Below are 23,868 nucleotides of genomic sequence, written 5' to 3' on the forward strand. Positions count from 1 at the left end.
GCCAAGAGATGGGGAGCATGGGGGAAACACCCTAATTCCCCTCTCTGCCAGCGGGTCACAACACTGAGCTGTAGACTGGAAACCTCAAAAGTGCGACTGCTCACCCCAGTTCCCTTTACACACGCACAGGTGATTCCGCTGATAGCGAGTGCAGCACAGCCACCGCACTGAAACGTGTTCCTTGCTCGTGTGCTGTCAGTCTGACATTGGGCTTTGTCCATCCCAGCTGCTTCAGACTGGATGACTTGACTGTTGGGTACTCTGCATGTCATCTTTATAAAAAGTACATAGTGACAAAATATAAGAGAAATAGGTAACGAATATTGATAGCCATGGTTTATGGCTAGTGCAATCAAACACATTGGTCACCAGCATTGTCGGACACCTTTTTCATCATACGCTCTTCCTTGATCTTCCTGGTGTTGCCAAACAGCAGGATGTAGGCTAAATACAGCTAGGGAAGAGACACTGTGCACAAAGCAACTCACTGGAGCTGGCCAGGGCAGAGGAGGACAGAGAAGTGGAACCTGCTCAGCTGTCTTGGAGCTGCCCCACATGCTCCCAGCTCTGGCAGCACAGTCTTTCAGAGCCTGCCTGGGGGAAAGGCCTGGCTGGGGGCTGCAGCACTTCCAGGTTCCAGCTGTGAGACACAGCTCATGTCAAGTCTGAGGCAGTCACGTGCATTTACACTACATAGATCTAGAAAGGTCAGAAACCAACCTCTGAGCAAGTCATGGAGAGAGAAGTATAGTATGGGGACTGTCCTCTCCCTGCAAGCTGAGCTACCAAGGACAAAGTGGGTAGGAATGACAGTGCCCACTGCTAACATAGGCAGCCTCTGAGATGCATTTGGCACCTCTGATGGCATATATTGCTTGAAACTCTGAACTGCTACTCCTGTTGCAATATCCCAACAATACCCCAAGTGTGTTGCATCCACTTCAGTCCCAACACTGATATTCTAATGTAGCAGCTCCTGTGAGACTTGTGGTCCTGACTTCTTCCCTCCTTCTTCCACAAGAACTGGGAACATGTAATTTCTTTGTACTGCTCAGAAAGTGTGCAAGCACACGCAAATAATACTGCCCACTTGTTTCCCATCTCTTCAGGGGAGAATGTTTTTCCCTATATCCACCCATCACTTAATCTTCTTGTGCCCTTGAAAGCTCCAAAGGCACCTAATCTATAGAGTAGCTTTTGTACTGAATGGAACAGTATACCACTATCTCCCCTAAAGTTCTTGAAAGGATAAGAAGTGTGTATGCAGCCTAAGACATATCAGTATCTATCTCCAGGAAGTGCTATATACATTCAGCCCTGGAGATGGAAGTATGCACATCTGAAAGCTTTATATTACAGCAAAAATTATAATAACAGTCAAAGTATAGTCTAATATTCTAGCAGCAGAGCACCTAAAAGCAGTTTTCCTAGAACAGTTGCAAGAAAACAAAACTGTGCTGAGATAAAAGTTATGTATGTGTAGAGAGGAGATTTTCACTAGCACTGAACTCTGTGTGGAATAGCCTGATAGGAGTCTGTTATTTTTGTCTAATAAGTAATGAAAATGTGTGATCCTGTTGGAAGGTCTGCTTCATTGCACAGTGTGAGCTTAGCATTCATGTGGATGTTCTGCATGCTGTTGGTGCTACTCCACCTGCTCCACCTTTCTGTCCATATTCCTAGAAGCAGTAGATAGTTTCTTAAACTCTGCATTTTCCCTTGAAGCTATTTTCATTGAGCACCCTGCAGTTCAAATGCTGGCATACAGCCATGGGGAATGAAATGTTTAAGCCAAGGATTGTAGTCCTGTGCTAAAAGTACTTCTAGTGCACTTGAGGCTGGGTGAGTGGTGTAATGGGAGTGCTAGAAAATGAGGAGCTGCCAGATGCAGGGCAAGAGCCTGCCTGGATTCTAAAGGGCTGAGGTGGTGTCAGTGCAGACACTTACCTGAAGCTTCACTGAGCAGCCAGCCCCAGCAGAGGAACTCTCAAAATTTGGTTATATTAAAAACAGCACAACATGCTACCTATAGACTTGAATCTGGGGAGAGGAAGACAAGCTGCTGTCACACGGCATTCAAGAATTTTGATTCTCTCCAGCCTGCTGTTCTGAGTGATCCATTTGGACTCACCATTTTGCTGCATATATTTAAAAATCCTTTGGTTATAGCTACTAGCCTTTGTGCTTGCCATTCAGTTCCTTGACTCTCCCTGACTGTCTCCCTTTCCAGGCTAGCAGCCTTCCTTTTTTTTTCTACTCTGATGAAAATGGGAACTGAACTTAGGGACTTTTTTCAGAAGAGCAGTACCACAATGAGGCTATAATGGTTCACTCTTGTCTCAGCCATCCTCTTCCAGCTCCTTTTCCCCTTTATCTCTCCCTGTCTACTGCTCTGGCAACATTTATCTTCCCCTTGTATTCACCCTGGAAACAACTCATATATTATTCAAAATGCCAGACTTCAGGGGTAGCTTAAAGTGCCATATTGTAAACTGTGGAGACTCAGGAACTGAGTAATGAGCAGTTTAGACAGTGGCACAGTGTGGTGAGGCAGCCACATAGGCAGATGAAAGTATCAGGTATTGCAAACTCCCAAAAGAGGTCCATGGCACTACTAAACTCTGAACAATAAGTTCTGAATTTCAGTTCTGAACAATCCTTGCAAAAACTTACTTTCATCTCTGTATTTCTGTCTCTAGAAATACAAAACACGGGCATGTGCAATAAATAAATGTCATAGGATAGAATTATCTCACTTTCCTTGCGAAACAGAAATGATTTCTCAGTCTTGCAGAAAATCAGGCTGGAAGCCTTCTTGTTCTATGTCCACAGAAGTTCTGCTCACCAGCTCAGAGGGGAGAGATGTGTATTTCCAAGTGCCTCCAGATGTAAAAAAGAACAGCCACCCATGTGCAAGAGATGCCCATGTCAAATTTCAAGTGCTTGGAGAAATTATGGAGAGATTGTTCCGGAGTTTCAGAGAGAGAAAAATCTATGGTATTTCAATATCAATTTGAAATTAACTAAGGCCTTGATTCTTAATAACTGAACAAAACAGTTTGCTGGTTTCTGTTGCCTTCCACAGATTTTGCACAAGACGCTAAAAGGATGTGGTTATCATGTGGTCACATTAGAGTAATTTTAAACTATTTCCCAATAGCATTGTGCATCTGCTGACAAAAAAAAAAAAAAATTATGTAAATATGCACTAAGGATTTTCTTGATTCCAATGCAAGTCTTTCTAAGATCTCTACAACTAGACAGAGCTGCTCTTAAAGGTAGCTGCTCTTAAAACAATTGTCCTTCATATGTTGTTACCTTGTGGACATAAGCCATGAATTTGACTCTATGTCTAGTATTTATAGAGAACCAGTGCTCTAAGCCTTGAATTCTACGTACAACTGGGGATCTGAAAGAAAAAATACATAAAAAATACATGTTATTAAAGTTGTTGCATGTGTGACATAGGCAAGAAAGGCTTGTATGCCTTTAATTTTTTTTTTTTTTTATTTTTATTATTATACTTGATAAACTGTTGTAATAAGGCTGGTAACAGGTCCTGGTTCAAAGGTTAGCAAGAATTTGTAGCTGTACTGGTTTCAGCTGGGGTAGTGTTATTTGTCCTCACAGTAGCTGGTATGGGGTTGTGTTTTGGATTTGTGCTGTAAACAGTGTTGATAACGCAGGGATGTTTTAGTTTCTGCTGAGCAGTGTTTGCACAGAGCCAAGGCCTTTTCTGCTTCTCAGCCCACTGCAACAGTGAGGAAGCTGGGGATGCACAAGGACCTGGGAGGGGATTCAGCTGAGACAGCTGACCCCAGCAGACAACAGGGATATCCCATAGTGTATGGTGTCATGCTCACCATATATAGAGCTGGGATAAGAAGAAATGGGGGACATTTGGAGTGATGGCATTTGTCTTCCCAAGTAATGGTTACATGTGATGGAGCCCTGCTTTTCTGGAAATTGCTGAACACCTGCCTGCCCATGGGAACTGGTGAAGAATTTCCTTGTTTTGCTTTGCTTGCATGCATAGCTCTTCCTTCACCAGTTTAACTGTCTTGATCTCAATGCATAGGTTCTCTAACTTCTGCTCTTCTGATTCTTTGCCAGATCCCACTGGGAGGGAGTGAATGAGAGGATGTGTGGGGCCGAGTTGCTGGCTGGTATTAAACCACAGTGATAGCTTACTAAGAATATGTGAAGAATTAACCAACATGTTATATCAACAAGTTTCTTTTGACAATAATGAGCAATGCATAAACAAGGAAGTTCACAGCCATGTTTCATTATTGGAGTCATGTATCCCTGATACTTTGCACACTTCAGACTTCTGTGCACACTGACTGTTGGGCTTTGTTGGGTTACTCATATGTAATTATTAATGAAAGGAGGACTGAGGTTTGAAAGTAGTTGGAAGATGTGGAGTTAGGAGTCTGGACTGGAAGGAGCAGTTGGAATAAGAACTGTTTCATCTCCTGAAGATAATTTACTTCATCTTCAGCCACAAAAATGAATGCTTTATTATCTTGCCACAATTTTATTCTTTCTCTATACATTTCTCTTATTCACTCAATTTGTGTCGTACTTTGAATATATCATGTTTTTGTTATTATCCTTTTGTGAACTCACTATGACTTGCAAATGCTCTTCCTATTTTTCCTTTTTCCTTTTTTTTTTTTTTCTTTTTTGTGGAGGGAGTAAGGCTGCTCAAGAGGCAATATCTATGGAAAGGATTATGTCTTTTTCTGGAGGCAGACAGGAAAAGTTCAAGGTAGTTCTCTTAGGGACTTTTCAACAGCCATAATACATGCCACACAAAATATATTCTCAAAGTAGGCTTCAGCAAAAGAACATGTTGCTGCTTTTCTTTGTGGCTGCTAAATTTAAGTCTTCTAATCTTGTGGTAAGAAAGTCGTTCTGCTTTTTCCTGTCATGTAGAATGTGAGAAGTGAGGTACATGGCAACATTTGTCCTGAAATGTCCTTTTTAAGAGTCTTAATATTGTAACTGGTGACTAGATGGAATACTGATAGCTTAGTTAAAATAGTGCTTTTAGGATGTAATCACTGTTTTTTCTCTCCAAGCAACAGGTGGTCTGTCTCTTATTATGTTTGGAAATTATCCTTAGCTCACACCCCATCTCCTTCCTCACTTTCCTGCCCTGCAGATAGGACCTTGTGCCAAACACACTGATTATACCACCTCTTCTTCATCTCCAGTTTGAATTTACTCCTGGAGGGTTCACAGGTATTAATTTATTCTTGCGGCAACGTTGTCGTGAAGCCCCTGTGTCATGAATCCCGCAACTTGCCGGAGGCTGTGTAATAATCGCAGATCTTGCTTGGTCTACCAATCTTAACAAAGTATCGTGAATACTGGCCGTGAGCCAGGTGTGCATGCCCTGGGCCAGGTGTGCAGCGCACGCCGGCAGCCGGCAGGTTGCCATCGGACTGCGGCAAGCGCGGCGCTCTCCCGGCCCGTGCGGGCAGTCCCGGCGGCGGCTCCGGGCCCGGGGCGCGGCGGCCGCTCCCCAGGCCGGGCATGCTCAGTGCCGGCAGCGGGGCTGGCACTGGCCCCGCTGCTCGCAGAGCCCGCGGCCGCTGCCACACGGGCGGCGGGAGGCGCCGCTTCGGCCCCATGGGCAGCCGGGCGGTGGGCGGCGAGGGCGGCGAGCAGCCCCCAGGTGTGAGGCGGGAGCGCCCCGCGTTCCTCCGCCGGCACGGCCCGGGCTGGGGGCAGCGGCTTCCCCGCGGGCGGCGGCCGGGCCGGGAGCGGGAGCGCAGGGAGCGGGACGGGTCTCTGGTCGGGCTGTGCCGCTGAGGTGAAGGGAGCAGGGAGCAGGAGGGGTCTCTGTCCGGGCTGTGCCGCTGTGGTGCAGCCCGCAGGGAGCCGGACGGGTCTCTGATCGGGCTGTGCCGCTGAGGTGCAGGGAGCAGGACGGGTTTCTGGCCGGGCTGTGCCGCTGAGGTGCAGGGAGCCGGACAGGTCTCTGGGCGAGCTGTGCCCCTGAGGTGCAGCCCGCAGGGAGCGGGGTGAGAAGGAGCGCGGCCGGGAGCTCCGGCTGCAGCCCCAGCGCCTCCGGGGCGGGCTGAGGAGCGGCTGCACCGCGGCCAGGTCTGCGCTCGTGCACGGGGCAAAAGGCAGCACGGCTGGACTCCGTTCTCAGAGCCGGGAGGGCACAAGTTTTGTGTGGATTTTAACTTTCCAACCTGGTTTGTAAATTGTTCTCCCTCCCCTTGTAATACTTTGTTATTATTTTTATTTGCTGCTTTTAGATGACAGTGTGTCAGAATCAGTTGGTGAAGAATCAAGACGGCTTACCAGAGAACAGCTTTGTACAATAGTTGCAGCAGCTTCTATAAATTTCAGTTCAATGATATGCTACTCAATCCTGGGACCCTTTTTCCCTTCAGAGGTAAACAAACAACTTAGTTACTTAATCTCTTCATTACTTTTTTGCATGTTGAAACCTTCAGAAATATCTTGAACTCCGTGGGATGTTTATGGCTGGATGTAAGCTCTGAGTTAAGACTTTTCAATTGTGGGAGTTCAGTGATAGCTGATGCTGATAGCTACTGATGCTGATGTAGCTACAGTGCATAAAATGGTGACCTGGATCTTGTCCGTGGACTAGTCTTCCCTACCACTGCAGAGGAGACAGCAAACTAAGTCAAAGTGAATTCTTGGAGAAGTGAAATAATTTTTTGCTAAATATTGCATTGTAGTTTTGTAAAGCTAAGATTAAACTCTGTCAATGTCCTGACTTGCATTTCTGTGCCCTAGTGACTCAGTGACTTTTTATTTGTAGCTTCCTCTGTTAACTTATTCTGGGCCATCATCAACTGTACTAACTTCCTGACCTAGAAAGGTGGGGGGAGGGGGAAATAAAGTCTCTGCTCATCTTGAATGAATACAATGCTTAATTATAGGATGAAAAAGATGGTCATGGTGCCTTTGCAGCAGAAGTCCATTTCTCTTATGACCAAATTGTTACCAAGTATTTTCAAATAAATATTCTTTTTGTATAAGTACTTTAAAAGAATTATTCTTTTTGTCTAAATATTCCTATATACTGCTTGTGCCCAAGTGAGTGTGTTTGACCAGCTAAATAAGTAAAAAATTGTCTGGTGCTTGTTGTGGGGTGGTGTGCCACAGTGAACATAACAGATATCTCCCTTTTCCTGCCCTCTCACTATGCAAGGGATCAAAGTTTTGTAGCTAGTGCCCTTGCTGTGGCACACCAGTCAAAGCCACCTTTGTACAGTCTGGCTGCCTGTTCAGCTGCTAACACAAATTTCCTTTCACTGACAAATTAACATTGCTCTTCCCTTGATGACGTATTAGAAGTGCAACGTGTCTTTAAATTTTGTTGTTGCTTTATTAGCCCATACTCCCTTTGAGAAAAGAAATTGCTTTTTAACTCCATGAATAGACAATTAAAAATATTTAAATGCACAAGGCATGAATGTTATTCACCTCAAGAATTTGACTATGTCTTTACATATGTCTTTGTGATCTTTTTTGCAGGCAGAGAAAAAAGGTGCCAGTAATACAATTGTTGGCCTAATATTTGGGTGTTTTGCCTTGTTCAATTTCTTGGCTTCTTTAATATTGGGAAATTATGTGAGTATAATTGAAGCTGCAACTTTTTTTCTGTGATGACACAGGTTGGTACATGAATACAGTTCTGCAAGCCTGAGAAAAGAGATGTCTCTTCAGTAGTGCTTCTGCAATTTTCTGTCTGCAGTAACTGGAGTCTGATCAGTCAGTCTGAATGTGGTCTAAGTCTTGTCAGTACTCTTCCGTTGTTCCTGAGAGCAGCATAGGGCAATGGACATCTAACTGTTTTGATTCTCTGGTTAACTGCTCTGTTTGCTTTAATCTGTGATCAATTCTGCTTTCTATGACCTCCTTTCTCCTACCCCCCCATTTTATTTGTTGCACTTATATATTCAGTTTGCCTTTGGCGACATTCTTAAGGTGTTTTGTTTTTATTTTGTTTTTTCTTTAGTTAGTTGCACTCTCCTTCTTTTCTGGTATGTTGTCTTCTTTTTTTTAACATTTGCTCCTGTTACGAGTCTCTGCTGCTTAACTCCATTTCCCCTTTTCTATAGCAATATGAGTGAAATGTCTCCAGTTCTTGTAGCTTGAGCTTTCCCACAGATTCAGGATTTTTCTCATTTTGAAGATATCACAATTAAATGATATAAATGTTTGTTTATGTGCTGGAGCACTTCTGTCTATGCATTATTTGCTAGAGCTGCTCAGGATCATTCCCTAGGCTGGGGCTGCTGCAGAGTCAGAGTCGTCTCTGTCTTTGGCTGGGCAGCCTCTTTGCTGACGCTGTGGTGAGTGCTTTTCTCTTGTGCTGAGATGGTTCATAAAATGTCACACAAGTGGCATTACTAAGTCCATGTCTTGGTGCCTGTAGTGGCATCCAACTATGGCACAAGCCTCACCAAGTGGTTTATGGGGGAGAGAGTGAGTGTGCCATCCTCACTGCAGACAGCTGAAGTGAGCATCAATAGGCTTGGACAGTGCAGCAATCAGAGATCCTGAGGGTTTCAGTGAAACTCAAAAAAATATGGGCTTTAGTAATAATGGCTGAAAGGCAGGGACTTTGTTCAGGCCTGAACAAAAAAGGAGCCTGAAATACCTACTGTCCTTAGGGGAAGTTGCAGCATGGAATTAGAAGCTCAGCTGTACTTTGTTGTGGGATTGAGTTTGCTTTATGGCATGCCTCCTGTCATCCTTCATTCTGGTGAGAGAGTCTGAAACGAAGTAAGGTGGGATCCTTCCCTGGCGATGAATGGGGCAGCCTGAAAGTATCATGCTTCCCATGCCAAAGCTTTTTGCTGTTCAGGGTTGTCATAAATATGCTTAAAAATCAGCTTGCATTGACTCTCACTAGCTATACATGATGGGTATTGCTGGCCTTGTCTCAGTGATAATGCTGGAGGGGAGGTTTGGAAACAAACTTTCTGCTTGTTTATAATGAGTAACGCTGCTGTAACCTGCTGCTCTGCAGAAGCTGCAGCATTGTCTTACCTTTCTAAATCTGGGTTAAGTCACTTAACTGTTCAGAGTATTTTTAGGTTCATTATTGAATGAAGGCACACCAGCAGAAGTAGTGTTTCCCAATCTTTTAGCTACAGGTGCTATAAATTTCTCATAATTTTTTTATTTCTTAGCAGTACCTTACATTGAAAAATTTTGATCTTTCCTTGAAATACTAACATGTAAAAATGGTATTTAATTTACAGCTTTCACAAATTGGAGCAAAATTCATGTTTGTGGCAGGGATGTTTGTTTCAGGATGTGTGACGATTCTGTTTGGGTAAGTAATTTCTGTGGCTTGGTTTTGTTGCATTTGTCTTCTGACCATTTTCATCCATATGAAAAGATAGACACAAGACAAAAGTAGAAACTCTTGGGCATCTTTTGTGTGTTGGTTAGGTCATCTAACTTGTATCTTTATCTACCTCTTGTAAAGCAGAATGAACATTTCTCCCTTTCACTAGGTTTCAGAGTCTGTTTACTACTTTGAAAGCAGAGGAGGTAGGTTCTGTCTATTTCAGTAGTAGCTGGTGTACAGTGAGAAGTCTGTCAAAGCACAGCAATAAGAAAACTATTTCTGCATAATGTTTTAATTATTGTTTCCTTTAAAATATTGGGCTGGCAGGTGGAGAGGCTAAGTCATTAATTTTAGCAAAATAAATGCTTTATTAACAATGAAGGAATCTTTTATTAGTTAGTTCTAACACATTTCATCAGACTCCTTGCACAGGTGTTTGGAAAAGCTATGAAATACAACAAAGTTGCATTGGAGTTTTTCACAGGTTACAGTTTTCATGCTATTTTCACTGCCAAGCAATGGGGAAAAGAAGAAAGCTGTCAGAAATAGTTTGGTAGAGTTTGAATGATTTCACAGATATGGTTCAAAGATAAGTGGTAATAGAAAGCATTGAGTGTCTTGTAACTGTGTCTTTTAATGAGCAAGAAATTACGCTCAAGGGCCTTTAGTGGATGGCTTCTTCCATCCTGAGAGAGGTCCAGTTTACAGTTGGGATTTTTCTTTTCCAGAATGCTTGACAAGGTGCCAAGTGGACCAATGTTCATCAGTTTCTGCTTTTTAGTAAGAGCAATGGATGCAATAAGCTTTGCAGCAGCAATTACAGCATCGTTCTCAATCCTTGCAAACGCATTTCCCACTAATATAGCTACTGTCCTGGTAAGTTCAGAAAGCAGTTTTACAGCTGAGTAGCGGCAAAATGACAAATTGCCAGTGGGCAGCCTAAAATCAGGAGGAGAAATATGTTGTCTCATATGCAGGCTTATTTGAAATCATCACATAATGTTTTGTTTGTAGTCTAGAATCACAATCATAGAATTAGTTTAGACCTAGCATAATTCAGGTTAGATATAAATTAAGCAGTGTGTATTAGTTGCTTGTCCTTTGAAGACAACTGAACATTAGTGGCAGTAGTTGTCACTTCAGTGAAAATCAAAACAAAATACTAATAAAATACTAATATAGCTTTTAGTGATTACTTCTACCTGGATAGTAAGGACCCATGTGAATTGATTAACAAAATGGTAAATTAATTCAAATGGTGTTGATTTAAATGACTGAAAGATGCAAAACTGAAACAATTTTGGCTTAATTTTTTCCAATCTGTTGATAAAAGTTATGTATAAAAGATAAGCGCTAGAATTTCTAGAAATCTCGAGGGCAGTATTTCTGATCATCAACAATTCATCTCAACCAGAGATATTACCCATTTTCAGCTGGGGTTTTAAGGTGTTAAAGAAAAGTTTTGTGTTTAATAAAATGATGCTTTCTCTATCTATTTGTCAATACATTCTGGTTTCCAGTTCAAATATATTCTGTTAGAAATAGCTGGGTTAAATTTTAATAAGTGAACAAATATTGAGAACTTATTTAAGATCATTAAATAAAATCAGAAAAGTTGCTGCTTTTATTAATATTTCTGTTAAGCTGTTTCATTACTTCTGTAGATAAACATATACCTATATGTCTTTCTAACTAGAAGAAACCTACTAAGTTGTATCAGCAGTGATTAGCTGACCTTTTCACTGGAGAGCAACTTATATATTGTAATTATGTATTGCATTTATTTAGTCAATAAGGTTAAGGTTTCCTGTTTGTAAATTTCAAAGCATAACTTAAATAGGTAAGTAAAGTAAAGTTGACTTAAAGGGACTTAGTTACCCATTTTATATTCAGAATTGAAAAGAAAAGAAATTCTGTTATGGCAGCACAGTAACCACAATGCATGGCTGAAAGCACTATATGGTGGTGAAGGTCATCTCAAGACCAGAACCAGAAATGCTACACAGCTGTGGCTTGGTACCTACCTTTGTTTAAAATCTAGAAAGGTTGCTGTAAAAAGACAGATGACTTCTAAATGTTTGTCTTTTTTACCATACTGTGTATGCTGGTGTATTGTTCTGCATGAGAATAAAACCTCTTTGTATTTATTCATGTAGGTTTAGTGTCCTTAAATGGACATGATGGAGACTTCTTGTTACTGTGAGCTCTGAGGCAGGTGGCAGAAGAAAGCTGATTGTTTGAGCAAGGTGCATCCCAGGGTAAAATTGAAGCCTGAAGGAGTGGATGAGGCTTTTTTAGCCTTGCTCTGTATTTTCCTTCTTGATAGTGATAGATGCTGAAAACTTATCACTTTGGTACCAGTTTTCAGCCTTCATTTTACTTGTTGGGTACCCTCGAGGGTATACGGGGAAGTTATTAAATATAGACACATTAGCCTTGTTGGAGTGGGAATTTGAGCATATGTCAATGTGATCCCTCTGTGGGAGGAGGTATGGACTTCAGAACATAAGCAACCTCACTTCTCTTACAGTGTCCCCACTTCATTAACTTAGAAGGGTTAAATTATGTACAGCCCCAAATCACGTGAATTATTTGAACCAATGTCTCACAAAACAAATATTTTTTATGGTTGGTGAGCAACAAAAGTGAAAGCATCATCTGGATGCAGTGCTGTTAATGACCATTCCACATAGTCATAGTTTTTCAGAATGTCTCAAGTTTATCTGAAAAATTTTTAACTTACTAGTTGCATGTTGTTACTAGTTACTTTCTTTGCTAGGAAAGAAAAAGGTTGCAACTCCAGACTGACCTAGGGTAAAGAACTTGGCTTTTGCTGACTCTGCCTGTTTTCAGGTCATTTGACTACTCTGACTGATAATTAAAGATGGGGATGATTCCCTGGCGTATCTTTCTGGGTTCTGGAAGTATCAAAACTTTTATCTATAAGCAGTTATTGCCACCAGCTCTTACTGGTGGTCTAAGCATTGATTAATCAAGTGTTGAGGCAGATGTTGTAGCACAGGATGTAACTGTATTACTGTCCTTTTACAAATTAGTATCTTATAAAAGATACCAGATTATTAATTTATATCCAAAAAAATCTGAGTCGTCCCCATTGCAGTTCCATTATTTTTTCCTACCCCTAGGGAGTGGGTCCAACAGGTGTTTATGGAGAGAAAGCTTTAATTTGGCACATGTGCTTTATCCCATGAGATAATGACCCATCTGAATAGGTTTGTTTAGAGCCTTTCCCTCAGTGTAATGGTAGGTGGGAAAGGTGATCCCTTCAGCCTGAGTTGTCCTGTGGATGCTTTCTGCCACTGGAGTATTTGTCTTGCCTCAAGACTGTGATCTGTTGGGTGCCAGCAGAGTTGTGAATGTTGCTGTACAGGTGGTTCTCTGTAGTGACACAAAAGAGGTCATAACTGTCAGACACATAAATGTGGAATTCCTTTTGCTATCCCACCCTATGAAGGTCACTGCTAGCTCTTGTTCTAGTGATGCAGTGTCTTGCTTTTGACTACTCTGGATATGTTGTGTTGCTTGTCAGACACATGGCTTGCTTTGTATTGTTGCATTGTATTTTCTTAACATACTGACTTCCTTTCTGCTTGCTTTTTCATCCTTTAGGGCAGCCTTGAAATTTTTACAGGACTTGGACTGGTGCTGGGCCCACCTTTGGGTGGCTTTTTGTATCAATCATTTGGTTATGAGGTCCCTTTCATCACGCTGGGATGCATAGTGTTGGCTTTGGTGCCTGTGAATATGTGCATATTGCCAAAATATGGTAAGCATCCTTCTACCTTCTTCCTTCACTCCCCTTAACTTCTTATGTACTTAAAAAAGTGTCACCTTCTGGAGTCTGATCCAAGTCAGAGGGCAAAACTCCAGTTGAATTAACTGGTCATCTTGATCAGGCCCATATTTAATGATACCCTAAATTCATGAGATGGCCTGGAATTTAATACAATTCCTCATGCCCATTTCTGCAAACACTAGGAACTCTGTATGGAAGTGAACTGGGGTATGTTTTTGTTTTCTTTTGTCTTAGATTCAGGGCTTGTAAAGGACCAGTTGTATCTGCTTCCTAGAGGTTTGTCATTGCCGCTAGTTGAAGAAAAGCTGGAGGCAGATTTTGCCTAAAACAGGAGAACTCAACATGTTTGAGGAGTTAACAGTGGAGGGGAAAACTAATTATAGGGAAAAAAACAAGTGTTTATTTGTACTGAATAATGCAGGATCTGATTAACATGAAAGAATGTTAACAAAAGAGGGGTTTAAAGAAGTGATGGAGGTCATATAAAATTATTAAATTTTAGATGATCCTGCTTGGACAAAAACTAGCTTGAAGATAAATTCTCATGCAAGACCGTAGTTGTAAGGTTACAATTCTGTTATTCTTTTCTAGAGGAAAAAAAAGCTAGTAACTTTGAAAGGCTTCTTTAATATTTTTTTTTTTTTATCCTTTAATATGAAAACCACGGAGAATAACTTCAAGTGTATTGGCTTTTAGAAGAAACTTACAATGATAAACCATGTGTTGCTACTGCTGACTTTCCCCCTGACCTCCCCAAGCTCTGAAATTGTCATGATATTGCTGCCAGTTTGGAAGAATGTTACATAAATGTTAACTCTGAGCTGGTGGATGCTAATGCTTGAACTTATAGTTCTTTGTATACTTGGAGACCACATTCAGGTATTACAGGGGAAACACCATCAGGAAGTGGGCCTGACTTAAAATTCCCACGTAACCGTGACATCTGAAAGAAGTTTCCTGGAGTACAAATTGAACGTGTTGGAATTCAATTAGTTGCTTAAAAACCTGGATAGATCTCAATCAATAAATAGCAATCTTTTTATCTTACTCTCAAAGCATGTTTTTTTTATTTGCTATGAATTGTTCATGTTCATGTATCAAGCTGAGACATATCTATGAGGATGTCATTGTATAACTGCTAGCAAAGAAGCAAATGCTTTTTTCGCATAGTTGGAGTAATACATGCTGTAGTTCTTTTCAAGTTGGGGACTTGCAGTGTTGGAATCTAAATTGTACACTTTTCTTCTTCACTTATCAAATTTTGTTTTTCACTATAAATATGGTATAGCACATAATAATCAACTATTGACTTTCATCTGTTGTGCAACCAGGAGTAAGAGGACTAAAGAATGGGAAATACCATTTCTTTTTTAAAGCAAGAAGATAAATCATGAGCTTATGCTGCTGAAAATAATGCAGTTTCCCCACCTCTCTTCTATTGAAACAGATTCAACTCCTAGGAAGGAGTCCTTTTGGAAGCTCATTCTTCTGCCAAAAGTCATAATACTCTGTCTCACTATATTTTCTCTAAGTGCGTGCTTGGGCTTTTTGGATCCCACAATGTCTCTATTTATCCTAAAGAAGGTAAGTCCTGCTAACATGCAGTGAAGTCTTGACTTAATAAATAGTAAGTTACTGCTTATAAATGCAAATATCTGTAACAAAATTGAGCTTTGTCCAATTAACACTGCTTTAATTGTCAGTTGTATGAATTCCAAATACCTTGATTTCAACAGTACTGGTAAGTCAGTATCCATTGCACCATCTCTTCCTGATGGGTCTTGATAACTTTGAGAATGAAGAAATGTAAGGCCTTTCAAAATGGGCTTTCTCCACTGAAATGTCTTTCAGCTGCTAATACTGTCTCTGAATAGGGCATGGAAACTGCTTTTGTAAAAAAGGGACTTTTTCTTCCTTCCTGAAATCAAATTCTTGAAAGCTGCTGGAGTCACTGACAGTGTTATATCTCTTGATGTGAACCCCTTTAAGATTCTGTTCCTAGGTGAAATTAAGCAATGGTCTTTGAGGGGTTTATTTATGAACTGTTTTTCCAAGGGGTAGTGTTTCACAGATGGCTATGTTACTTTTTGTCTGCCTGTACTTTTTGAGCACTTGTCCAGGATGGAGGGGAATTGTTGCTAACCTCTTTCATTGGTGGAGATGTGAATGTACATCTTCCATCTCCCAGGAGGGATCTAAAATTATCCCCCTGTAGAATCTGTGTGTTTCTATGGCTTTTCTGCTTTCCCTCTGCTCTGTGCTGGCAGATACTTGCTGTGAAAGGGCTGTTGCCCTATTAGCAGGTATTCTAACCACTAAATTAGAGTTATTATCATGTATTTGCATATGACAAGGAAATAGTGAATGTTTATATAGCCTATACCACATGAAACATCTTAGAATACCTTCGCTTAGTTAGGGCACTTATTTGAGAAACTAAGATGCTTTGGATTCATTACACATTTTGTTTCAATGCAGAAACATGTATCTGTATTAGGAAAATGTGGGCCTCGGGGTGTTAGCAAAAAACCTCTTATTCCTTCTAAAAATCATCCTTTGGTTGACAAGTTGGAGTTGAGTTTTATGGCACTACTTACTTTTAAGATGTGCAGATTAACAATGGATGAATACAGTACTTAGGCTTTTCTAATGCAAATAAAACTAAATATTAAAGAGGTAGAGACTAAATCCATTGAAATTCTAGTGTCTGAGGTGTTTGTTTCAAGTGTGTCAGATTGTAATGCTAGAATCCAGTGTGCGGTGTAGGGGACATAGCATTATGTTTCCTCTTGACCTTATTTAGGCTTCATACGAGTACAATTGTGTCAGGTGCTTTCATCACTCTGTACTTAAACAATGTTGGTGGAAGCAATGAAACTGAAGCTCTTCTTCAAGTATTTGAAATCATGCACTGATGAACTGAAATAATCCGTCATTAGTGGATGATTTCAAATACTTGAAAAGACCTCTGTATGGTATCAGCAAAATACATAAAATTGCGCATTTTGGTATTTTAACTTAATATATAATTCTTGGATTGTCCTTCAATGTATGTAGCATATATGGTTTGTCTTTTTGTTTTATTTGTCTTCCTTTCCATAGTTCAAGCTCTCAGCTGGTTACGTGGGTTTGGTGTTCCTTGGTTTGGCACTCTCATACTCCCTGTCTTCTCCCCTCCTTGGACTCCTAAGCGACAAACTGCCGGTGAGTCCTACCATGGTGTGTGTGTGTCCAGGGTTATTAAAGCACTCCATTCATTTGCTTAGAGGTGGGGACAATGGATGAAGCAAAGGATGTAGCCCTGGTCTTGTAAAGGGATCTGTCTTTCAAGACCTTGTAAATGCACCCATTGCTGCCACATGGGAGATTGCTTTTGCAAGGTCCAGGGTAATTTAAGAATGTCCAAGTCAGTAAAGGAAATTGGACGAGCGGCTGAAGTGTGCTGAACTTTTCTAGTGGACTAAACACAATCTTTTTCCAAGCAATATGGAATAGAGAGTGGGAAAATATGTCCCAGTTATCCATGCTTTTAACCACATCTAATTTTACTAGCTTTTGAGGAGTAATGATGTTCTGATTAGCTGTATTGACTTCATCTCTTAAAAAGTGTAATATCCAGATTAGATCAGCATAGTGGGCTGCCTATTTTTTAGCCTGATCCTTTAGCTCTTAAAAGCACCATGGGAAGAGACTTTGACAGTGGTACACCTAAAACTGCCTGTTTGACAGCCAGTGCTAATTGGTCAAGGAAACCTATGCTATGAATGCTTTGCCTGAAGGACAGTGACAGTTTTCTGACACTTTTTTCCTGACACAAACAAGTAATGTCATTTGTACATGAGAATTACGTAGAATCATAGAATGGGTTGGAGGAAACTTAAAGATCATCATGAAATGCTACAGGGTGCTTCTAATACTAAGGAAGACTAAGACCTAAAATATTTTGCTAACTGAGAAGGACCATTGCTCAGTATCCTGAAATCTCTGTACTAAGCCACTGCTGCCAGTGATTGCATCTGGGGTGAGGAAACAATAATTTATTGTTTTTTGATGTATATGACAAATTCCAAATTTTAAATTGCACTGCTTTTCCATTTCTTAAACAGTACATCAGGAAGTGGCTGCTGATATTTGGAGGCTTAATGACAGCAGTGTGCTTTTTCATGCTAGGACCTGCTCCTGTACTGCACATTGAAAGGTACTGCCTCTACCTAAGCCTGTCCAGTCATACGATGTTTTCAACCATAGTCATGTATGTCCGTAAGTCTGTAATTAGCAGCTCTGACCATGAAAAGGATTTGCTTTTTAACTTCCACATTTGACCATGAAACATGGGGTTTTTTTGATGTGTAGTATGAGACTGTGAATGTAAAGCAGTGAAAGCATCTGAAAATGGAGATTTTACAGCTTCATAAAATAGATCCTTTGCTTTTTGCTGCTACTGTGTTCATATTAATATGTATGGTAGGAAGAATGTTGCATTTTATTTTCCTTCACTCACATTTTGTGCCATTTCCAGTTCAACAAAACAAAGTTCTCATTTTGTCTTATTTTCCAAATTTTTCTATTTCACCGGTGTTTTTAAACTATGGGGTTTATTTGCATGGCTGTGCAGCTGTACTGATTTTACTTCTCTCTGTATATAGCCTACTGAGAAAAGTGACAGATTATAGCTTTGTTGTCACTAGCAAAGTAATGACAATGTCTGTTGCACCTGAATGCTGTGATGTCATATTTCTCAAGTTAATTCACAGCAAAACACTCTGCTACATTTACAAAACAACTCCACAGTCCTTTTGTCCTAGGTTAGATGCTCTCTTAAAATAATAGGCTTGTTAATCCTAGAACTCCTCCAAGGTCCTCCAAGGTTGCTAATTTTTAAAGATCATAGATTTTAAACTGTTGCAGTTTCAAATTTAGATTATAGATTTGAGCTGTGGAGAAAAATAAATTAGTAAAGTCTTCAAAATTCTTTAGCTAAGTCTATTTGGTTGTAATATATTAGGCTACAAAATTTTAATTTCGAAATCCTTCACTTCTGCAACAAACCGTGTCTGGTGCTTGCACATAGGCATTGCTCAGTTAACTTCACCTGTCTACTTCTTCCCGAAATGCACCTCATAAAATTAACTGCATTTGGTAAGAAAATATATAATTTGAGCACAACTTTTTCATATTCTTTTACAAAGTCTTTTTTCTCAAGCATAGAACTGGATTTTTCAAGTTTTAGTATTGGCTTCAAGACACATAGTTTGCTGATCAGACAGGGAGAGCTGATAAAACAGCCTTCAGTCAAATGGAGTCCCTATTGGAAAGAGCAGCTAATTTCTTGTAAATGCTTCTCTTTCAGTCAGCTGTGGATGTTTGTTCTAGTGTTGGTTTTGGTTGGCTTTTCCCTTGGCATGAGTGCTATCCCAGTGTTTCCAGAGGTCCTGCAATGTGCATAGTAAGTAACTCAGTCCAACCCTTTTTTCATGTTACTGACACTAGGAACCTGCAACTGTTTTTCATGGGTGAATATGAAGTGTGGCTTTTTTGCCACTTTTTGAGGCAAAGGTATATAGTAACACTTAAATGCTTCCACTACGCTATTGTCTTAGTTTTTTCTGACTGAGCACCCCAGTCATTATCCTCCCAGTATAACTTTGTAAATGTGTACCTCAGTAATGACCTAAATGGGTCTTGACTTACTCTTATTAGTATGTTCATTTTGGAACAAGGTGTTTGCTTCTAAAAAGCCACCTGTCACAGTTTCACGTTTGCCGTATGAAACATGGGGAATTGCTGCAATGGTGTAATCCTACTAGGGAGAAATCAGAGATGAGGAGTAGCACTGCAGTCCTCCAGAGAGGCTGCAAAGAAGAAAGTACTGGGTAAACAGACATTCTGCTGTACACTTTTGCTTGTTAACTATTTATGGGGTGTGAAAATTAAAAGGAGTAGAAAAGGTCTATAGGGAAAGGCTAAAGACTTAAGATACAGTACGTATTGTACTACTCTAACTGGTCTGTCTTTCTGCAGTGAGAATGGATTTGAAGAAGGTCTGAGTCTTCTGGGACTGGTGTCTGGGCTCTTCAATGCTATGTGGTCCCTTGGGTAAGTGTACCCCTTATTTGTGAGCTATGAGAGTTCAGCTGTTCCACACTACTGACACATGGAAACCTGGCTGTTAATGTGTTGACCTTGATTCAAAAGTTTCTTGCTTGACAGGTGCCTGGTAGGCATGTTAAAACAAAGCTTTTTACCCAAGAAAAGGTAAAACTTTTCTTTTGACAATGCTCTGAACTTTCTTGAAACATATTGCTCTGCATATCAAAAAACTGCAACTGTGATTAAAGTGAATGTTAGCTTGCACTTTTGTGTGGTCATTTTTCTTTTCACTGAAATATCTAATGCTCAATACAGACAGATGTGGACCGTAATTCTTTACAAAGCTAAGTCCATTCAGATGGAGTGAGCTAGATGTCTGGTCCTGACTAATTCTATTTTCCTTTTTCCATTTTCCACATTTCTTCCTTTTGTCTGGGATAGCTTAAGATAGAATCATCTTTTTAAGCCACAGCAATTCTTCAAGGTCTATGTTTGCATACCTTAGCAGAGTGTGTCTATAACTCTATATAGTGTGTTTATAACTCAGGGTCATCATTCCAGAAATAAGTGAAAGGTGCTACTGGCTGAGTGACTTCAGAGCTGTCACTCAGTGGGAAGTGACAGAGCACCCCTCCTGGCAGCCACTTACAGGATATTTTACCTTGTAGTCCTCAGTTGCTGCAGGTATGTTTCAGTGGTGCAGATCTGCACCATTTTTTTCAAAGATACAGCTGTCTAGCAGTCCTATTTATTTGGGTTCAGTACAGACACAGGTAGTATAAAGTTTGCCAACCACAGGTTTATGCTGCTATGAAGCCTGGTTTTATAATGTAACTTCTCTAGTTCTACGCAGTTTTGTCCCTTTCTGTTGTGAGAGACCATATAATGTAAGACCTTTCGTAAAGAGACAGAAGGTGCATAACCTTTATAATCTGCATTTTTAAACAGGCATAAAGGTGCAGGGCAGTTACACACAGCTCAACCTTGCAGTGACCATGTCTGTCACATTATGCTTCCCCACTTGCTTATATTTATCAGACCTTTGTCTTGAAGTTTAGAAACTTCGTGTTTTGAGGGATGTGACTTTGAATTTCTCTTACGACAGAATTGATCAGTGTAGATGTTTTCTTAGAGCATGGTCCTTAATGGGATCTCTCTACTAAAAAAGACCGCATTCAGCTTTCTGATGCGGATCCTATTTCCAGATGAGGAGGTAATTAGATTTACTGGGGCCTTGGCAAACAACAAATTCATACTTTTTGTGGATTTTAGGAAAGTTAGGTCTGTGGAAGAAAATCTCTGTTGTCAAAGGTGACAGTCTATGAAAGAAGGCCACAAAACGCAATAAAACAGTTCTCTGAGAATGTTTTGTTCTTTATGTTTGGGATGCCAATGCCTGATCTTGATTTGATGCAGGGCATTTGTAGGTCCAATTCTGGGAGGATTTCTAAATGAAGAGCTGGGTTTTGAATGGGCTGCAGCCATCCAAGGAGGATGGCCACTGTTAAGTGTAAGTAATTACACTTTTTTTAAAAAAAATCTATTGCAGTTATGAGCTATTGCAAAAGGTTGTTATAATTACTACAATTGTAACTGGCTGTTTCTTCAAAGGGTCTTGCAACTGGAATATTTTACATCATTGAGGCAACAAGGAAAAGGTAAGCTATTTATATGAGGTATTTATTCTTTACTTTCCTTACAATCATATAAAGCAAACCTTTGAAATCTGTGCTTGCATTATTTCTTCTCTACCGACCTAATAATGAATGATGAGCACGAAAACATTGCTTAAATAATTTGTCTGTATGGTTTCCTAAATCTCTACTGACCTAAACTATGAGCTAAACCAGGCAATGTCTATTCTATACAAGCAGCAGGACCATAGCATTAATGAGAAAACCCTAGGAGGGTTTTCCCTGTGAGCTGGAATTGGTTGGATGGTCACTTGCAGAGAGCAGTGGTCAATGGCTCAATGTCCAGACATAGACTAGTGACGAGTGGTGTGCCTCAGGGGTCTGACTTGGGACTCATGCTGTTTAGTATCCTCACCAACAACTAAAAGATAGATTCAGACTAGATATGAGGAAAAAAATTTTACCATGAGGGTAGTGAATGGAAACATTCAGGCCCAGTGTGAAGATGACTCTGAGTAACTTGATGTAGTTTAAGATGTTCCTATCCATGGTAGGGTAGCAGGACTAGCTGACCTTTAAAGGTCCCTTTCAATCTGAACCATTGCATGATCATGGGAATGAACAGTGCATGGTTCTGTGCAGTAGCAGGGAACCAAACCCAGTGATCCTTGTAGCTCTTTGCATGTAATGTGCTTTTTTGCCTGTTATGTTGGTATCATATAGAAGTATCTAGAGAATATAAAATTGTGTTATCTCTCTTCTCTTTCTTATGCAAACAGTTCCAGATCCAGCCTGCAAAATCCTCCTGGTGATAACGAAGAAAGAACTCATCTAATGGGCAATGAAACATAGCCAGACATACTTTCAATTCTCTGTTTGCTGTTGTGGTTTAACCTAGTATTGAGGTGACTGGCCTTAACAGTGCTTCATTATTCTGGAGCTGAGGCATGATCCCTTAGTGACCAACCAGTTATGGTTTAATTGTAGAGGCATTACTATTTTGAAACACTAAACACTGACTGCCTTTCTTCTGAAAGTTCTCCTAAATGATGAGTAACCCACAGCTGTCAGCCTGTTTAATTGTGTTCCATGTACAGTGCACCGCTGTATGTGAAAAGATGTTGCTTTCAAATGTCTGTTCCATACTTGTGTGTGCTGTGCATTATTCTTGGGTAAAGCTACTATTTTGCTACCGTGGTTTTCTGTACTTTTTTAAAGGAAGTTCATTATCTTGTAAAAACAGAATTTGAAATTATAAAGGACTAAGCACAATATTGTTATCAATAAAGCAACTTTTTTCCTAAATTTTTTTAAATTTTCTTAGACAACAAGGGTCTGAAATACTTTTTGTCTACTAGCACTTTTGTTGTCTTGTGAGTGCCTGAAAATGAGATGCAAAAATAATGAAAATTTGCCATGTCTGCACAGAAAAACCTGATCTTCAGTCCTGGGGGAGATTTGGCATCTGGTGTATACATTGATATACATACACAAAAGATAAATGCATGTTTGTATTATATATGAAGATTCAGCTTGGTGATTGTGAGATTTATTTTGCTAATAAATGCTACTTGGAATGTTTTCACTAATTGCTTCTGCAACAGCAAATCTATCAGCAGTCTAGGGTTCCTATAGGAAAAAACAAAAAACATTTCCTCACCTCTTCCAGATGCTCAGCTAAAGATATCCAACGGTAACTGAGGCAAGGACACTCCTGACAAACTCACACTAGATTTTTTGACCTCGGTTGTGGCAAAAGTATTTTAATTTATCATTGAGCTGGTTTAATTTATCTTTATTTATTTAGCTGGTTTTAATTGATACTGGTTTATAGAAGGGGTTCTCTGTGGTGGCTTTTTTCCCCCAAATAAGTGTTCTGTCCTAGCAACTTCCCAGTCAGTTTCTTTTGTGAATAGGTCCTGGATTTTACAAAAGAAATATTTCTTTCTCTGCCAGAGCTCTTTTGAACTTGAACTTTTGAACTTTAACTATTTTGAACTTCTTTTCCTTAGAAAGAACAACTGCTGTCGTAGCCAAATGAGCTGTGAAACTTCAGGGTACCAAAGGGCAGGCTTCCCCATGGAACATCTTGTTAATAGCTTCCTTTCCTTTCTGTATCAGATGTTAGACTTCACTGAAACCAGGAATGTATACCTCAACTTATTAGGAAGCACTGACCATGGAAGCACTGATGATGAGCCAGGTGAGAAGGAGCTGAGAAGGCTACAGCTGGATGGAAGATACAGATCTGTAGACATGAGACTTAACTGGCTCATTTTGTGCAATTTGTTCACTTACCTGATGTGTGTTGTTAGGACTTGAGAGGGGCCAGAAGACCAAAAAGAGCACAAATGACACTGAAATTACTAAGCTGCCCTGCAAGGTGTGAACTTTATGAGACCACCAGTAGAAACTAAACAGGCTTAATCAACCCCTCTAACAGAGCTGTCAGGGTTTCTATGGGAAGCTAAGCCCCCCACTATGGTTAGTGCTGTGCTTGTCTCATGCAGTGGCAGGTCTAAGTACCAACCTGCCACTACTGACACATCTGTAGAAGCTGTGATGAGCAGAGACTGTGCCAGGTGTAGCCAGACTGCACTTGGCTGGACCGGGGCAGCCCTGAGCAGGAGCCCATGTAGCAGCACTGAGCTCGGGATCGTCTGCCTGCCTACCTTCCACAGCCATGCCTGCACCCTTGGGTTTGGGCAGTGCTGGTCTCTGCTGAGATTTCCCAAAGCTGTTTTCCTGCTGGGACCCAGGCTTGCCTTAAGGTCTGTCACCACAGCCTGGCTGACTCGCAAGTCTGGCAGGTGATGGATTTCTTCGGCTGCAGCACAGTGCTGACTTCCCTGCCAGGTGTAAGGCAGAATTGCTTATTGTTGGCAGCTCTCTTGCCTTTGATATTGTGAGACTTTCCAGGCAGGGTGATTGCCTCTCTGGGTGTCAGCTTTCAGCCACCCTGGGGAATT

General features: G+C 40.6%; 1 protein-coding gene across 3 annotated transcripts; it reads left to right on the forward strand.

Annotated features, from left to right (window-relative positions):
* Positions 1 to 5,571: 5,571 nt before the first annotated feature.
* On the forward strand, positions 5,572 to 22,488 carry SLC18B1 (solute carrier family 18 member B1). 3 transcript variants are annotated; one of them, XR_015772322.1, is made up of 14 exons: positions 5,572 to 5,686; positions 6,279 to 6,418; positions 7,531 to 7,626; positions 9,267 to 9,340; positions 10,087 to 10,234; positions 12,989 to 13,145; positions 14,623 to 14,759; positions 16,278 to 16,379; positions 17,282 to 17,373; positions 18,526 to 18,621; positions 19,197 to 19,271; positions 19,813 to 19,949; positions 20,682 to 20,775; positions 20,877 to 20,914. XR_015772322.1 is itself a non-coding variant. In XM_005518356.3 (14 exons), exons 1-14 carry the CDS (start codon positions 5,641 to 5,643, stop codon positions 21,749 to 21,751), a joined length of 1,377 nt encoding a protein of 458 aa, XP_005518413.1. In that variant the 5' UTR covers positions 5,572 to 5,640; the 3' UTR covers positions 21,752 to 22,488. The 3 variants fall into 3 exon arrangements, 1 of the variants encoding a protein (XP_005518413.1); XM_005518356.3 differs by lacking the exon at positions 19,813 to 19,949 and adding an exon at positions 21,679 to 22,488 and having other exon boundaries at positions 20,877 to 20,923; XR_015772323.1 differs by lacking the exon at positions 20,877 to 20,914 and having other exon boundaries at positions 19,797 to 19,949; positions 20,682 to 20,767.
* The last annotated feature ends 1,380 nt before the right edge of the window (positions 22,489 to 23,868 follow it).

The sequence above is a fragment of the Pseudopodoces humilis genome, chromosome 3 (assembly GCF_049639895.1).
Source record: "Pseudopodoces humilis isolate 2021_Gansu_Grassland_sample_001 chromosome 3, ASM4963989v1, whole genome shotgun sequence".
In the NCBI taxonomy this organism is placed as follows: domain Eukaryota; kingdom Metazoa; phylum Chordata; class Aves; order Passeriformes; family Paridae; genus Pseudopodoces; species Pseudopodoces humilis.

Bases quoted from the DNA above. Each gene is read 5' to 3' on its own strand.
- SLC18B1 (XM_005518356.3), top strand. From the start codon at position 5,641: ATGGGCAGCCGGGCGGTGGGCGGCGAGGGCGGCGAGCAGCCCCCAG. The intron at 16,380-17,281 runs GTGAGTCCTACC...TTTCTTAAACAG, and splicing joins TCCTAAGCGACAAACTGCCG to TACATCAGGAAGTGGCTGCT. The intron at 20,924-21,678 runs GTAAGCTATTTA...TTATGCAAACAG, and splicing joins ATTGAGGCAACAAGGAAAAG to TTCCAGATCCAGCCTGCAAA.